This window comes from Aulostomus chinensis, chromosome 7 (assembly GCF_037954235.1).
Source record: "Aulostomus chinensis isolate RoL2024-O1b breed Wild chromosome 7, RoL_Achi_v1.0, whole genome shotgun sequence".
In the NCBI taxonomy this organism is placed as follows: Eukaryota; Metazoa; Chordata; class Actinopteri; order Syngnathiformes; family Aulostomidae; genus Aulostomus; species Aulostomus chinensis.
The window spans coordinates 5,245,518-5,263,880 of record NC_141326.1 but is presented as its reverse complement, the minus strand read 5'-3'; the positions used below and the strand labels follow the sequence as shown (position 1 = coordinate 5,263,880).

The 18,363-nt window shown below is 39.3% G+C and overlaps 1 protein-coding gene across 3 annotated transcripts in view; it reads left to right on the top strand.

Moving 5' to 3' along the window:
• Nucleotides 1-124: 124 nt before the first annotated feature.
• The window catches only part of nup93 (nucleoporin 93), a 35,623-nt gene continuing 17,384 nt past the window's right edge, over nt 125-18,363 (top strand). The window contains exons 1-3 of one of the 3 annotated variants that reach the window (XM_086208231.1): nt 125-378; nt 1,880-2,060; nt 2,871-2,988. In XM_086208231.1, coding sequence (XP_086064357.1) covers nt 1,882-2,060; nt 2,871-2,988 — 297 coding nt within the window. In that variant the 5' untranslated portion in view covers nt 125-378; nt 1,880-1,881. Of the gene's footprint in view, nt 379-670; nt 821-1,879; nt 2,061-2,870; nt 2,989-13,353; nt 13,515-18,363 lie in introns of those variants that run through there. The other 2 variants (XM_086208232.1, XM_086208233.1) reach the window with 2 other exon arrangements.

Below are 18,363 nucleotides of genomic sequence, written 5' to 3'. Positions count from 1 at the left end.
TGTATTCCATTGCTTGAGAGCATTCCGTCCTGTTAAAGTCATAAGTGTTGGGAGTTTTGTTGGGGGAGTTAAGTCAGTCTATGAGTTTACCGTCTCTCTCTCTCTATCCATCTAGCTTGGCCAGCTAGCCGTCGAAGTCCTCCTGACCAGCTGGCAGAGCAGCGAGTATGTCTGCCAGAAAAGACGAGCAAGTGTAATATCCGGTCCGGGTAGGCGGTGTTGACCAATCACCTTCGATCCCGGCAGTGCCGGGGCAAATAATATACTCTGGTGCACTTTTTGCTGCTAACATTGTGTTAGCAATAACTAACGTTAGATTAAACTCCGATACCTGAAGGATACAGAGAGTGTAGAGAGTACATCCCTCGTCACCATCAGGTATGATGTTTTTTCGCCAGTAACATTGTTCCTTCATATATATGTGTGCATTTGTCCAAACAGCGAGCATGTGAGTGAATGTTAGCCTACTAGCTAACCGTCACTTGCCATTCATTTTATCACAAGATTTACGTAGCATGCCAACAGTGTTTCAGTTAACCTGGTCCTTTATTTGTTCTAGTTGATTGTCCCAAAATTCCAAATTCCATTTAATGCAGGCTCTTACTGTTTACATACGTCGGGCAATCTTAGAATCTAGCTTCGCATTTCGCTACGTTAATTTGACATTCCATGTTCCTTGCGCGCGCGCTGTTGGACAGGTGGCAGTAGAGGTTAACTGCTGCATGCAGGCGGTAGATTCGTCCATCCAGTCTGTCTGTTTGGCGCTGAGCTGTATGTGATGATTGGTTGAGGATTTTAACTATGGCTAAACTTTAAGACGGTGAGCGGGATTGAGTTAAGAACAGAGACTGGTCGAGGTTTAGATTTATATTTCGGAATTTCTGTTAAGTTAAGTCCTACGTAGTTAGTATTGCCGTGTCCTTGCTAATTTTCTTCTGCATTTACCTCATACTACTCATATTTTATGGTGTCCCTATTTACTTTTGTATTTTTTACTGTGAAGACTCTAAAATGAAACCATGGCGAAAGTGCTTGTTGAATTTAAGGGCGCGCCACTCTGTTTATGTTGGAATTGTAGCTTTTTTAGACCGAGAGTGAGTTACCACCCTCAGGTATAACCTGAGCCTTGATGTCTTCCTTGGTGATGTTCTGCTTGGCCTTTACAATCTTCTACTGTGAATAGTCCTGCATTTGTGCCATGATTATTTACCACTGTCCTCTTAAGTGCTGCAGATCCACAGAAAAAAAAGAGTTTCTGTTGTTTTTTGTATTGCTCTCATTGGCTGTCATGGTAAAAGCTTGCTGCCAATTAATCAAGCACCATGTTGCTTCTGATTTGAAGGGGCCAGTGAGTGGCAGACAACAGTACAGTACAAAGAGATTCTCTTCCCACCATGTTATTCTCATGTATTGGCTGATTACTTTTGCGGATCTCAGTTGTGATAGAGGGGGATAAGATGACTAAAATCTATCACGGTAGATGTACCGTGAACACAACTATAAACACAAGATGTTGCTGGGTTGTGTTCCCTTGACCTGTATTTAGAAGTTCACTCTCCATCTCCATTGCTGCCTAAGAGGCAAAATGATTTGCTAGATCTCATGAGAATCTAGCCCTGACTTGCCCTATAACCTGACCTGAACAAATCTCATGGCAGAAATGGTATTGCCACATCTCTCTTGACACAATTTCATTGTTCTTTGGCAAATGGTCATATTGCCAAACCCTATTTCACAGTATATCAAAGTATGGGCTGACCCACCAATAGCCCTGGGGAATAAGGATAATGTTGAGTACACTGTATGGGACAAAAGACTGTGTTCGAGGGTACAACATTTAATGATTTTTTCCCCTTCCGCTTTCTCTCTTTGTATGAAGGTATGGATGCAGAAGGCTTCGGGGAGCTGCTGCAGCAGGCTGAGCAACTAGCTGCAGAGACCGAAGCTGTGTCAGAGTTACCACACGTTGAGAGGAACCTTCAGGAGATCCAGCAGGCGGGAGAGAGGCTTCGATCCCGAACACTAACCCGAACTTCACAAGATGCTGCCGACGTAAAAGCGTAAGAAATTTCTTCCAATTGATTTTGGGCAGCATAGATTTGGATGTAGAGTGGCCATATAGCAGCCAAATCCCCCTCTTTCCCCAGAGACCGTTATCAAAGAGTCTTTGAGCAAGATCCTGAATCCCTATTGCCTAACCCAATGAGTAGGTTGGCCTTGCATGCCAACTGCCAACATCAGTGTGAGTGTCTCTGTGCATGAGGCAGCAGTGAAAAGCACTTTGTTAGTGATGCCAAAGTTACTTAAGTTACATGAGTGTAAGAAAATTGTCTCCCATGCTGACAGTTTTCACAGAATCCATGCATCCAGACTGTATTTAAATGTTCACCTGCTTCAGGTTCATATGCTCCTTTTGTTGTGATAATGCATGCCTCTTTTCAATATCAGGTGGTGACAGTCAACTTCAATTAATAGGATGCATTAATTATATTTTATTAGTCGTAGAAATGTAGTGAGTGCAGCAATCTTCAAAGTTGTCAATATAACCAGTTTTTTTGCTCTTTTTCGACTGAGCTCCTGAAATAAATCTTCTTACTGCTAGGGGATTCATGCCTCACATTATGCTGAGTCATATTGATACGGCTATTTCAAAATTTAAGAATGGTATTCTTGTTTCATTTGGCCTGATTGTCCTTATAGGTAACAAATTATGAACCTGGTGTAGTTTCAATAGAGTTAACCTGATATGATCTTTAGCCACTGGATAGCACTGCATCAGAAGCAAAGTCTCTTGTGTCCTCTAGTGGACATTAAGCAGAACTACAGTTCTTTCTCAATCTGAATAGACAATGTCTGTGTCTTGCTCTCAGGTCTATCCTCCTCGGCTCAAGAGGTTTAGATATTTTCCACATCTCTCAGAGGCTGGAAAGCTTAAGTGCTGCCACCACCTTCGAGCCCCTGGAACCGGTCAAAGATACTGACATACAGGTATGAAGGACAAGGTCGTAATAGCTGATGAAACTGCGGCAAAAGACAAAGACAATACATTTCTAGACAAACCAGACTAACTTCTTCCAATCTTGATTGACGCATCTGGGTGATCTCGTATTGAAGTCAAGAGATTGCTCTCTTATTCCCCGCATTAACATCATGCTGCGTTCTGGTGTTTTCACTTGTGAATCAGAATCAGAATCAGACTGCTTTGTTCTCATCATAATCAAGGTACAACAAAATTGAAAAGACATCTTTGGCAAGTGTAGAATAAAAAAGAAATATATGTATACACACACACACACACACACACACACACACACGCGTGTGCAAAAAGAGCCAGTAAGAGGTGAGATGAATAAATATATTGCACTGGAACTGAAATGTGTACAGTACCCCTATTGCACTGGTGAGATGAGATGAATAAACCAGGAGAGTTGTCTGACTGCTGCACGAATGCTCACCGCCATTTTGAGATTTCTAACAATATCAGTTGTGGTATCCATCACAATTAAGTAAATGTAAAGCGAAACACTTCTAAAAGCAATTCATTCAACATATATGCATTCCAATCTATCAATATTTTCTCACGTCTCTTCGTAAGTTGGCGCGCTCTGCACCCAGTCCCTGTTGTTACTAGTGTTGTCGAAAATATCAAGATACTAAGATACAAATCTAAACGTTAGTATTGGATCCAGTGCTCATTTACAGTGGTATTGATAACAATCGTGCCGTCTTTGCCTCATCCAGGTGAGCACAAACACACTGCAGATAAACAGGCACACAGCCCCTCCCCTCACCACAGCTGTCGTTAGCTGTCGTACACAAATCCATCAACTGAGTTGTGTCAGCAGTATAAACGTACAAACTTAACATGGAAAGTGCTGCTGCTGCTGCGGAGCCTTTGCAACCAGTTTTGAATGAAAAAGAAAACATAAATTACTGTTTGGAAGTACTTTGCATGCAACTCAAACAACCAGAGGACATCAATGAGCCTACATGCAAACAACGCTACAAATTATTGGCGGTGAATTTGAGTAGCACATCAAACCTGGCAAAGCATTTTAAGAAGCAACATAATTTGTGTCCTTTTTTTTTTTTGAAGTTAGAAATTCTAGTTGAGACAACCCTGGTTGCTATCGTTGACATCACATATGTAAGAGACGAGAAAATGGAGAATTGAGGAAAATTCAGATGGGGAGGGCAACATTGATGCTCTGTGCGATTAAAAAAAAAAAAAAAAAAAAAGGAATTTCTTGGGGTTTCAACCTGATTTGCACAGTGGTCGTAATTTGCAAGCCTTGCTTTGTTGTTATTGTAGCCAGGTAACGCGTCAAATCTCTATAACTTCCTGAAACGTCACCACAAATATATAATATATATAATATACAATATCATTTAGCAAGGGAGGATAAACATTAGTACAGTACATCACAAATTCTCACCAGATTGTACAAACCTAAGTAAGAGATGTGCTCTGCATTGAATTGCCATATCCTTTAATTTCCCAGAGGCATAGGAGGTTAAAAATGCTGTCATCAAGCAGAATAAGGGTAATATTTTAATAGGCATGGCCAATAAACATCAGAAGTATGTACTGAAAATAGACATTTATCGGAGTTTGTTCAATAGATTATCAATGTTTTTTAAAAAAAACAAAATGAAATAAATGCAAAAGCAAACCACCTAACAAATATTGTTTGGTTAGGTTAATAAGTTTCAGTGAGGCAAAAGAGTGTGACATGTTGTTCTGTCTGTTTAAAGCCCAGTCTAAACAGTCAGGCATGCAATAAATGTATTTTTTGGGGAAAAGGGATTGGGCGAGAGAATCTTGACCCTAATTGTTAAGTACACATTTGATCAAGAAGTGTGAAGCATTTATACAACTGATAAAATCTGCCAGCAACATTTCACTCACTGTTAATGTGAGAAGCTAGAAATAGCCTCTTATATTTGACGTTAGATGTGATTAAAAACCTCTGCAGCTGAAATTGCAGCAGATGAATTTCATTGTAAATGGAGAGGATGATGACCTTGTCCAGCTTAATCCGAATTCTGTCTGTTTTTGTACTCATAATTAACTTGGAGTGTGGGGGCACGTAACAGGAACAAGCCAAGCCGCCAATCAAGTTTCCACCAATTGTCAAATACAGAATCTGTATTGTTGTTCCTGTAGAAGAGGAGAATACAGATCCCAGTCAGTCCTGTAACTCTAAAGCTTGAGTTACGTCCATGTCAACCTGATTGAGGCTTGAGATGATTTGAGTCTGGCCACCACTACCAAGGTTGCCTATAGGTCCTGGATTTGAGTCCTGGTTGTCCCAGGTCTATGTGGAGTTGGCATGTTAAGTGTCCCCAGGTGCTCACAATACATGAATGTTAAGTTAATGCTCCCATCAGTGCTCTGATCGTGACACTGGTGGAAAGTCCTCAGGCATTAGATGTAGCTAACGGGTTCATGCAGAAGATGAATTTAGAGGAATTTTGAGTGATGAAAGAATTCGTCGGACACAAGAAACAGGCTGGAGACTCAGAGATGGCTTACACTGGACTCTTTACTGGATATCCACTACAGATGTACAAGACTGGCTTTGAGATGAGGTTGAGGCAGCTCCCAAGATTATCGGAGTTCCACCCCTTGTAAGGAGTCCTACTAGTAATGTCGGGCACTACCCAGTGATACCTTATTGGAACATCCTGCACAAATGTGATCTGTCATGTACTCCAAACACATCTATGCATCTGGACAACGCTGGTGTCCTAAGTGTCAGCTTTACTATCAGTTACTATCAGTAAGTGTTCTAACAACAATTTTACGACTGTGGAAGTATTATGAAAGGCACCTGGGGTCAGACCAGCTCTCAAACCATACAGGCGAATTATAGGGATGAGGCCCAAGAAAGTTCAAACAGAGGATACCAGATTAAATTGAATCAATGAATTTTATGTATTCAATATAATGACTTTATTGTTATATTTGAGGGCCATTTGCAGTCCATTAATTGTTTTTGGGTTTTTTTAGTTGTCACATTCTGTCTTCACAATTCAAGTACATTTTGTCATCAGAAAGTAGTCTCATCATAAGATAAGATAAGATAGGTACTTTATTTGTCCCAAACTGGGAAATTCTCTTATGGGATAATGAATACAAACATTGAATTGAAATGAAATACAAGTTGCAGTGACACTATTTGCTGATGCTTAGGCAATGGTCAAAAATACTGCTTGATTCTCCTGGCACACAACACACTTGGCCTCATTACCTAGCTGGTAAAAATGCGATCACACTGCACTTCGCTAGCCCCAGTGTAGAAAAATCAGAATGTATGAAACGTAAAATGCACAATGACAAAGAATTGATGAATGGCTTTCGCACCACATTTTAAGGTTCACAGTGAATTAAATGTTTGGCTACCTCCACAAGCTGGTTTCTAACGATTCACCTCAGGCAAACTAGTTGAAAATATTTTTGAAAAAAGTGTGTGTGCGTGCGTGCGTGCGTGTGTGTGAGAGAGAGAGAGAGAGAGAGAGAGAGAGAGAGAGAGAGAGAGAGAAAGTGGAGGAGTTGAGTGGTGTCCTCAGTTGTACTCCGTAACACAGACAGCAGAAACAACATAACTGACACTGCGGCAGGTTTCAGCATTTGGGGGGGGGGGGGGGGGGGGGGATTGTATCCATCTTATTTGGTAACAAACATTGAATAATTATCAGATCTTAGATATATAAATTGGTATTTTATCATTCTGTGGCAAATCATTTTTGAAGTTGTGTCGGTGGTATTTGAATCTATTGAAAATTAGCAACTCTGTCTGGAAAAACTGTTAATATAGAAGCAGCTGATGTTGAGCAGCTGTTGTAAAATATCTTTGTTTTAAATATTGTGCTGGCCTTTATTTTTAGGAAGTTGCTACATTTCCCTGAGGCCCATCTGTTCCTCTGTTCCTGCATCCCTCATACCTTTCCTGCTTAATCCTCTTTCCATTTTATTTTTCTCTCCTCATCCTCTCTACTCCCTCTGAGCTTGTTTTGCTGTAGATGTGGCTGGTCCTTTGTAACGCTGTGATTTATCTTTCCCTACACTTGCTTATTCCTCTTTTTCTCCCTCTCTGACTAATCGGTTTTCATTCCTCTACATTAACTCATCTCTCCTTCTCCTTCATTTTTTATTCTCCTTTATGAACCGGATGTATTGTAGTCTGAGTAGTTCTGACCGTCTGATTGACTGGTAGAGCACTTAGCTTTTCGCAGTATAGGGGTGAGCACAAAGGCACTCACACTATCCCTCTTGCTCTTGCCCTCTTATTGGTTTATAAGAGAGTGCATGACAAAGTAAAACTCTGGAAGTATTGTACAATATCTTATTGACATGAAGAATTTCCTAGCTGTGTTTAGACACATGCAGCTCCACTGGAATGACCAGATACGAGGAAGCTGGTGATAATGAGCCTTAGGACTGGGTATTGGCAAAGACATGATGCAATAGCTATCATGACACATGAGCCACAGTGCAATTTTGTCACACTATATTGCGATGTGACATCAATACTAGGAGCTGCAAAATGGATATAGAGTAGTAGAGAAAAAAATACAATATATTGCTCTATTAATTTTATTGCATAGCCCTAATTACTGTTTGCAAGTATCTACAGGTCTAATATTGGTTGCTGGGATACTATGATTTTCCCCTTGTAACTCATTATTCATATCTGTACTGTAATTAAAGAATGGTTTCACCCCATCACATGAAACTAATTCTTAATAATACTTTTGTGCATTCTCATTCTTTGAAACATAATGTAAACTTATCTTTTCACTTTCACACTAACTAGAAAACGGAAAGAACATTTTAAAAAGAACATTTCTGAAACAAACCAGCAAATTACTGCAGGTTGAAAAAGACACTGAACTGGTATTTACATTGTTTGAGGTATTAAAAATAATTCTTATGTGTCATCATAAGCTACTTCCTCATTCACTTTTGACCATTAGGTTTCACCCAAATGAAAATGAATTTTAGTTGAATATCATTCCACCAGGTTCCACCTGTAATTTTAAGTATGATTAAATATTGAATTAATAAACTACATCTTCATTTCGGCGACTCACTGTGTCGAGCAGCAGTTTCCTCCCAAGAAATTCTCTCGCGATCCTCTGCTGCTGATATTACTTTTTTCCCTGAAAAATAAGATCATACTTTATTTTATTTTTTTTAACATTGCCATGGGGACTTATGGTATTGGAGCTTGTTGAGTTGATTGAGTTAACTCACATTGGCTGTTCAAGGATACGTCAACTCACAAGGTTATACCAAGTTTGATGAGCCTCCATCCTGAAAAGGCCCCTAGATCCCCTGTATATGCATAGTATTTATTTATTTTTTGTATTAGATATTGAAACCTCCACATCACCTGATCAACTGAACCAACAAGCTTTATGTGATATAACTGAGAAGTGGAAAAAAATGTAGTCGGAACATGCTTTTTTTATTACTGTGATATGGTCAATAGGATAGTGTCATCCGTCAAGGGTTAGCAGATGTTTTAATATTTAATTGTGCTTGTCATTGATTGATGATGATTAGATTGTTGGAGGGATGTGTCAGTAACTGTGCACATTGGAACATCCAATAACACCCTGATCAGCGGAATTTTGTGCAGAACCTCACAGGCATGTCACTAATTTTCTCCAGCAGTCGAGTCCCTCCTCTTGTAACCATGTCCCTTTGATTGTCAAAAGCTATATTTTCATTCATTATTAATTTTTTAAGAACATGTGGCTGTGTGTTCTCAAATGACCAACTGAGTGGTCTCATAACAATCCTCTGGCTCCTCCAGGTCCACCGTGCTGCACTGCAGAGTTGAAAATGTGAATGCAAGATCTCAGACCTGACATAGAATTTGATCATAGCCTTTGCTCAAGTCCATTTTGATTGATGCTGGTTTGCATGGAATGATTGTATACCAATTTCTCATTGTGTTTTTTGTTTCAATGATTTTCAATGATGGCCATTGTGTCTGAAATTGGGCTATAAATCTGGAAAAATCGATTTTTTACATCACTTACAGTGGGTACCACCATGCACAATGTAGCATTGTGTCAGATATCAAAACTGAGCTTTTTTTCTGGTTTTGCTCAATGATAAAATGTAGCAGAATACAATGAATGATTTCAGTGACATTCAGAGAAATGGGGAGTGGAAGTATACAGAGTGTGGGAGATGATTTGTATCTGTAGGAAGAGAGTGATCCCGACATCAATGTGTAAGAGCTGCAGGGTGTGTCTAATGAAAGAGCTCTGGTTGCTTTGGTTTTGAGAAGCATGTTGAGGAGAATGTTTACCTGTTACACGGCCAAAATGAAGTCTTCATGTTCACCATCTTGGGATTTTGGGAAATGGGTCACAAAGGAAATTAAGATATGCCATTGCTGTATGTGGAATGGATGTGGGTCAATAATTGTGTGTGTGTGTGTTTGTGTGTGTGTGTACAAACATATAAAGTGCTTTAGGCATGAGTGAGCTGATGCATGCTGCTATAGTTCCTATGTGGAACACACAAAATGCATACCAAGGGAATTGGTGTGGAAATGATATGGCTATATGACTGAACACAAATTAGTGAGGACTTTACTCATATATACACTGAACCTGAGATGCAAGCCTTTAAATGATGTTGTCTTGTTATGTGCTGACCACATTTCTAGGCTTTGACTTGGAATGTAATGAATGTACAACTTCTGGAGAGTTAATAAGGCATATTTTGTCAATTTAGTTGGTCATTTTATTTCTCTTAGTCTAGTTAAATATTATTCATTCTAGGGAACATTTGAAAAATATGTACTAATTGACATCATTTGTGGTATTAGAGGGAATGTTAATTTTTCCTTAGTGTCCTGATTTTCATGGAAAAATCCATTACACTAATTATAGTGTGGTTTTGTGGCAATCTGTATTAAACAAAGATGTTTTTACATCTGTAGAATATGTCTCTTGGCTGGACAACTCTACAGCATCACAATATTTAACTTAGATTTTTTTAAAAAATTGACACACAACTTTTAACAAATATTTCTCTGCAGTGCGCCTTATTGCAATGCAATTTTTATTAACTGTGCATCCCTAGTGGGTTGAGACATGTAACAGAGAACGAGAATTCCTGCCATCGTTCAGTTTAGACATTTTTACTTTTTGACATAAGCATCATTTTTATAAGGTAACCTCAGCACATGATCCTGTCGAATTATCTAATCTACTTATAAAAATGGATGTACAAGAAACTGACCTTCGGTGCAAAATTTGCTCAAATGTAGAGGAGCAGGTAATTGACAGACACCTCTAAATTATAATAAGGACATTATTTCTGTAAATAAACTTAATTAAATTGGTACAAGCTATGAGATTCATGATTCATTCGGGTTTATTCTCAACCATCCTTTCAATGATTAAACTCCGGAATCAGAAACACTTGTGGTGTATTACCTTCCTAAACAGTAACTTGGGGGTCACTGCTCCCAAATTAAGAGATTAACTGTATCCCTGTTGTCATCACTGATGGAAAACTTTTGGACTATCGGATGAGAAACTGTATATTTTAACTTCTATTACTGCAATGAGAAAATGTTAATTTTGGAGTAAATATATTAAAATGTGCACTGTGATTAATTTAATAGCTTATATGTAGCTGCAGGTTAGAAAGCTAGCTAATGTAGCAAACATATGCAGAAGTACTGCAGGGGAGGTATATTTTCAGCATTATGCTAGCATAATTTCCAGAATTAGGTTTCACCAGCAAGCTAAAAGCTCAGTCAGGCCACCACTATTTTATATTACTGTTTTACCAACAAACCAACAAGTTGGCAAATACCCTGAACAAACCACTGATTAGCTGTGATAGTGAGAGACTCCACTAATAGGCACTTCTTACTGACGGGCAGGTTTGCTGCCAGATCAGCATCTACAAATCTTAATTTCAATCCTTCAGAACCTTTTCACCAACAATTAATTGTCTCCACCCCCCCAAAAAATGCCCCCAAATTCTTAAAAAAACATTTTTAGGAACCATGATGTCTCACCTTCCCCTTCAACTCCCTGCTGCCTCCGCACTATCATTACCATTACAGGGTGGTGATACAAATTTGTGATGGACTTGTAAACGTGATCTACGCCTTTGAAGCCCAGAAACATTGCTTTAAGTGCATATATGAGCCATTGAAATCAATGAATCATTAGTCAGTATTGTGCAATGCCCTCCATCAATGACACAAGGGTTCAGCTCAAAACTAGAGAGAACTTGGGCTGTTTTGGTAGAGAGAGTCAAGGTTTCAAAACTCTTGAACAGCACTGGTTCAAGAGCTTGCACCAATTTGGTGGGATAAGGGTAAAGGGAATTACCAACATTGGGCTTGGAGCAGATTCTGTTGAACAAACTATGACCCTATTGCTGAGAATCTAATATCGTTTACTTTGCTATGGTATTTTTATATTTGCACACATCGGGTGACATATAAGCTTATTCCAATTTAGCCGCCAAAGGACAAAATCCAACATAACATGGCTGACTGATCAATTGCTTGAACTCTAGATATGATTATTATTTGTAATAATTTCTGTCAAAGGGCAATTTTTTTCCTTCTTCACTGCTTCACTATGTCAACTATAGTTTGCATACTCTGACATAAACCAGTTTAATATACATGATTCTGAGTCTGCTGTCTTTGGTTTTCAGTATACATGTGCATGGATGCATGATTGATTGGAATGTAGAAAGAGATGCAGTTTATCCCAAATTCTTTGAAAATAAAGAACATGTTTTTTGATGAGCATGCTGTTATTTAAGGAGTCAGTTCTAATTTTGGATGGGCTCATCTAATCAAACTTTAAGGCTTCATACATCTAGCTACTTACATCGTTGATAGCATATCTTGATTCTTTTAGTATGATATTTACAGTGTATACTCTGTCTGTAATTGTCGTGGATGAATTTCTTTGTTCTCTGTTCCATCAAATAATGCAGACTGTAGGAAATAAAGGAGGAAGAAAACCATACATACTGAAAGAAAAATGAGGATGGGAAAAACCTGTTAAAGTAAAGGAAATCACGTGAAAAGAATGGACAGAAAAATGAAACAGAAGCATTGGAATGCGCAGAGCATTGCTGTGGAAAAATGGCGACCAGCTGCAGTTGGTTCTGTCTGTGTCCTCGTCTCACTTTTCGCTGTTCCATTTTTCCCTGCCAGGGCTGTTTCTGTTTCCCCTTCTCTTTACCTCTCCCTCCCTGCCTTTTGGTGGTCTGTCTACTTACTCGCCTTTTACTTTACCTTCTTTCCTCTGATTTTTTTTGCCGCCTTTTCTTCCCCCTTCCAACTACATCCTCTATTTTTTCTTCTTCTTTTCATCTGCCTCCTCTTACATACAAACACATATCCTTCAGCAGTGATGGCAGGCATTCAGTGGATGCAGTTGGCTAAGCCCTGAGCATCTGCTGAGATAGACGAACATAGCTTCATAGGATGCGTCGTGTGTGTGTGTGTGGGGGGGTGTTGTATGACGCCAATGTTTGTGAGCTGAGTATAGGCATGTATCTGTCAGTCACAATCGATTGCTTGTTTGAACATAGTCTCTCTGTGAGCTTATGAATGAATGTGTGCCTGCATTGAAGATTGCTTGCACACATGATGGTATATGTCATGTGCATGTGTGTGTGAATGAGTATGTGACATGTGCTCAAGATTACAAATAGTGTGTGTATTAACATGCCTGTTTTGTGGGCAATGTGATAGTTTGCCCCCGCCCATTAGCCTCCCAAACCCTTCATTAACTAAACATGACCCTTAAGAGCACGATTAGCCTCATTTCAAGACAGGATGTCGGAAGCCATCAACTGTGAGGGAAAAAATCCATTACTATAATTGCATTGAGCAGAGGGAGGGAGGAGAGAGGAAGGGAAGAAAGGATGCATAGATGGATAAAAAAGGAAGAAAATGAGTGGGACTGAGGGAGGGAGGAGGCAGAGGGTCGTCAACGATGCTGGGATGAAGTGAAACAGGGAGAGTGAGAGAGGATGGAGAATTAGTGGCAGAGGGAGGGGGAAGTCAACTGATGGTATGAACAGATACTCTATATACATCCATAGTTCCTTTTAGTGCGTCCCCCCCTCTGTCTGAGTGCCCAGTTGGTATGCCCCTCTGACAATAAAACCACCTCCAGTGAGTCTCGATGTGGCATTTCCTCTTGGTTCTCTGGTTCAGAGTCACTGGCCTGCTTTTGAACTGGGAAAGGCTCCAGGCAGACCGCCATGCCGGCTAGACAGGGCACAGGGAACACGCCCCAGCATGGCGGCCACTGCTGCTGCTGCCCTGGCACAGCGACACAGAGGGATGGAGAGGCAGAGGGGCGATGCAGGTCTCCTGGGTTGTCAATGCCCAGACACCTGGGCACAGACAAAGAACTGAAAAACTATTTTTTACTCATCTTCATCCTCATCTGTCTTCTTATCTGTCTGTCTGCCAGGCAGGCACTGGGTATGAGTAAGTATTGCCTATACACATTGATATACATTTTACAGTCACTTACATAGACACACACTCACACTATCAGACAGGTATGTGCTGTGTCTGTCACTTTTGTCACCTATTAGTCTTTTTCCACCTTCTCTCTGATAATGTTACTTTGTCTCTGATGAATATCAAAAATGAAGATGATGATTGTTTAAGTTGATTGTTAATGACAACTATCTCAAACACTCAGAAACACACATATGTGCAAACATGCTGCACTACTTAATGTGTATATTTTTGCTCCATATGAAGTGAAAGAGTAAAGGGTGGGGTTTCTATCTCACACGCACACACCAAGCACTGGTCAGCTCATTGTTTAATGGCAAATGAGGACAGAAAGCCTCATGCCCTTATTTTCACGATGCCTGGCACAGAGAGCAAGGTTCCTGGCTGTGTTCTTATGTGCTATTTAGATTCCCAGAGCTCACTACAGCACATCTTGTAGTATGTGATAAGCATGAAGCCAGATGGAAGTGTGTCATCGGGAACCGGCTGATTTCCCTGAGCAGATTCAGGCTACATTAAGGCACAGACAATATCACTACCTTAACCAAAGAGAATAGAAAAAGGGCCTGCTGTATGTGTGTCAGCTCAGAGAATGAGCCCATGCACGCATGTTAACATGTATGTGAGATAATACACAGACATGTGAAATACATATATTTACTTAAGTAATATGTTTTGCATTGTCATCACCAGCAATTTCAGTCATATGTGTCGCGTGGCCTACAATACGTTGCATTTTAAGAGACGCAGTCAAATGTCCATGGATCATTCTTGCATGTCATAGCCAAACACGGAGACAGAAACTTCATTTGAGGTCGACAATTCTACATCCAATTTTTCTGTTACTCAGTTTAGATTATATCTGTGGCTGTGTCTCTGTTCTTGTAGAAGCTTCTGGGTTTTTAATGGACAGAAGCCTGAATGTTCACTGTAGGTTACAGATCTCTGAGGATACACAATACAAGGGTGGGGCAACAGAATCCTATATCCTCGGATACACCTATTGCCCAATTATTTATTCATCATCCAAAATATTGAACGTGTTTTACCTGAAATATTATCCTTTTTCTTAAGTCTAAATGTATCTGCATAGCCTCTCAAAATTCCTTTTCACATTTTTTTTTTTTTTACCTATTTAAGACTGAGTTTGAGGAGGAATCAAAGCATCGGGAGTGATCAGACTGAATAGCATATTCTGCCTCAGTGTGCTGATCAAAGTGTGATATGAGCCACAATGGACGCATTGCCTCACCTTGTCAAAGCTTTGAAATTCTCCCAGTTTTTTAGTCCTGACCAATATATCTGTGGCCAATGGCAAATATTATCCTTATTACAGATCAATGAGCTTTTTGTATGGACATTTTTGGAAATGTACACTTTTTCTGTTCGGCAGTGTCATTTTAGACAGTTATTTTTTTGTATCATAAAATATCCGGTCGTAATCATATGTCATGCTTGGATTACTCATTTGAGGGATCGAAGATTATTGGCTAAATTGAGATCAGAATCAGAATTTTTTTACTCCCTAACATTGGTACCAGTATCATCCCAGGGAAATCCAGTGCTGTTTGGTTTTATATACAATATGGGGAGTGCCACTATTGCTCAGTGCACTGATGTCCATCATTCAGGATGCTTAAGTTTATTGTTGAATTTCTTTATTGTTGAAGTATCCTGCCCCAATTAGATATCTTCTCAAAAAGTGTTAACCACTTTCCAAAAAAGCAAATATCTGTTTTGGTCGATCTATCTAAATTGGTCTTTTCTCACTCCATAATATCAGTATATACCTTAAAGTGTCTGTACTGGTAAAACTAGTTAGCCGCTCTGTTTAATGCTCATGAAACATGATTTCTGCATGGGAAACGATATCAGATTCTCAAAGATTATTTCTTCTCAAGCAAAAGGGTTTTGTTTCTCAGATAAATGGGAATTTGTCTAAGTTGTCAATTTACTTTTGGCCCAAAAAATGTTGTATCGGCAAAATCTTTGGCAGTGCAAGTGCAGCTGGCAGCTGGTAACAAAATGACAGCAATGAAAAATTTTTGTGTCTTTCAGTTGAGGCAAAACTGCTGAGGCCACTGCCCAGCTGCCGATATCGCGTGTTTCCGGATGTGTCACTGTTTCTGGAAGGGAGAAAGGTCTCTTTCCCATGTACAATTCACTGAGTAACAATCAGAATTATAACATTTTCTTGAATGCTTGTTTGAGAAAAATCCCAAAAGCCCATGATACAATAGATATATAGTCTTTTCAAATCAATGGTTTGGTTGGGATGGTTAAGTATTGACCAATTGTTAGTCTCTTCTACATAAAAAATAAAATCAATTAATCACATGTAGGTTATAAAATTTTTCCTCATCAGTGCTGCAGGTAGATTGTATACGTTGTTTGAGCGAGACAGCAAGTTAGACCTCTTAGATTTAGGTCTATAATGCCAGGTTATATCATGGCATGCATTTCTAAAAGAAATTAAAATTAACTTTCAGATGTCAAAGAATGCACAAAGCTACTTGGACCTGCTCAAACCAGTATGAACACCTGGCCAATGTAGGCACTTAAATTGGAGTGCAGGGTGTGTCTCGACAAGAAAATCATTTTGATTCTCAATACTACGACAGTGCAAGATGCAGTACAAAGTTTTATTACCGCTGTGTCAAGGTTTCCATTTTTAAAATGGAAATCCAGAGGCAAGCAAGTGCAGAACAACATCAAAACGACCACCGGTTTTCTTCAGCGCAACCCCCCCCCCCCTCCCCCCTCCCAAACACTGGCAGCAACTATACCTCAACAGAGTACGCCTGTGTCCTAATTTCTTGAGTAGAATAGCAGTGTTTGACTTCCTCTTTGTGTACCAGCTGCCACACTAAAAATTTCCTGTCAAGTGATAGCACGCCTTCCTTTGGGACCACAGACGTCATATGTACAAGTTATTGTTCAGATTTTCAAGAACTCACCAAGCTTGGACTCACCCTGGTGCCAAGGCACCACTTTACCTCATTACACAGTAGGCTTAATATTCTGTTCAGGCTGGTTCACCAGTTGTGCGGCTGCGGCAGCAGTAAGGTGTGGACTTAATATAGCATTTTATGATGTCAAGATCTATTGTCTTGGGGAAAAAAAAACAGGCATTTAGATCAGCACAAGATCTACCTCCATTATATCATCAGGAGTAAATTCATAGTAATAGCATTATCCAGCTTTAGCTAAGGCACTACATCATGAGTCAGGAAAAGTTTTAATGCGCTCATTAATCACTTTTTTATACATTGCTAGAAACTGTCTCACATTCTTCACTTTTACTGTAAGATTTTGTGCTGCCAGTTTGCTCTCATTTGTAAAGATAGGGATGACTGCAAGGAATGCAACAACGGAGTTGAAGATTGGGAGCTTGGAAAGAAAAGAAAAGGATGAAGTAAGACTTAAGTAGGAAGGGTAACCAGCAGGTGGGTTTTCTATGGGGAAAAAAGAGAAGTGATGAGAGAGGAAGGAATGAAGGAGGGGAAAGCAGACAACATCCGTGTCTCTGTATTGCAGAAAAATCTCTCGTTGGCTTTAGAAAATATTATGCATCTTGGCAGATGTTTCTTTAAACTCAGATAAGTTTCCCTGAACCAGATAGGGCCACAAATCCCGCCAATAAATTAATAACTGATAGAGAGCAAAACTTAATTGCATCTTAAATCAGAGCAGAAAACCTGTGATGATACAAATTCTAAAACTGCTGCCTTTCTCAGTGTATTCAAGGATAATAATAAGGAGCAATATTTAACATCTTAGTCGTGTAAAATTACACATAGATTAACAACAAAGACCAATAATCTACAGGGACACTCATTTACAATTTGAACTGAAAAGTAAAAGTTCTTTTTACAAATTTTGTATTCTTGTCATGTAAAATGGGCACTTTATCACTTTTCTTTTGCAGCTTAGGAATGTTTAATAGTCATTTTTTTTGGTAAAACTGGAAAAAAAATTGTCAGTTTTCAGAATGTTTTTATTGACTTATTTATGAGTTAGTGCTTTTTTCTGTAGTGTCTGAAGACAAGTTGACTGCCATATGAAAAAAGAAAAAAAAAAACAATAAACAGCAGCAGCTCACTTGTGAACATGATCATTCTGAAGAGATAATGACCCACACCTACTATCGTCCAGCTTGAACCTCCTTACTGGCACTGCGAACATAAAATCAGAATAAAGGCTTCATATGTAAGGGGGCTCCCTGGTGGTTGGTTCCTGTAACAAATGATTTATTCGGGCCTGAGCCCGGACGTACTCCGGGGCGAAGACCCAAAGTGTTTTTAGTTCTTTGTTTGAAACTGTCTGGACTTTAAAACATGGAGAAAACAAATTCTCCATCTACTCAGTTTTTTTTCACAATTTTTGAATTTGCTGTTATTTTGTTGTTTTTGTTTTTTTTTGGTAAGTAAACACTTTGCTTTGGTGACAATAACTGTGTGGCATTATTTCTGATGAGTCTGTGTTTATTAAAAAAAGAATACATTGATTAATTGGTTAGCTATGTACTGATTGATGGAACAGTACCATCCAAAACTGGAGTTAAATAATACCATTAGATGAGTCGTCAGGCTGATCATGTTATTCAGTTATGCAATTCATGACGCTAGTTTGATGAAAGGAAAGGCTTTTGTGACTATTTCTAAATAGGTAGATGAGTGTGTGCTTTTTCTTGACTCTGACTCATGTCGAGCTAACACTTCATGCTGCTATTGTTCAAATCTTTAAATACTAATTTACATGTATCATGATGTTCTGCCCGAGAAGGAAGAGTCTCTGCATGTGAATTTGTGCT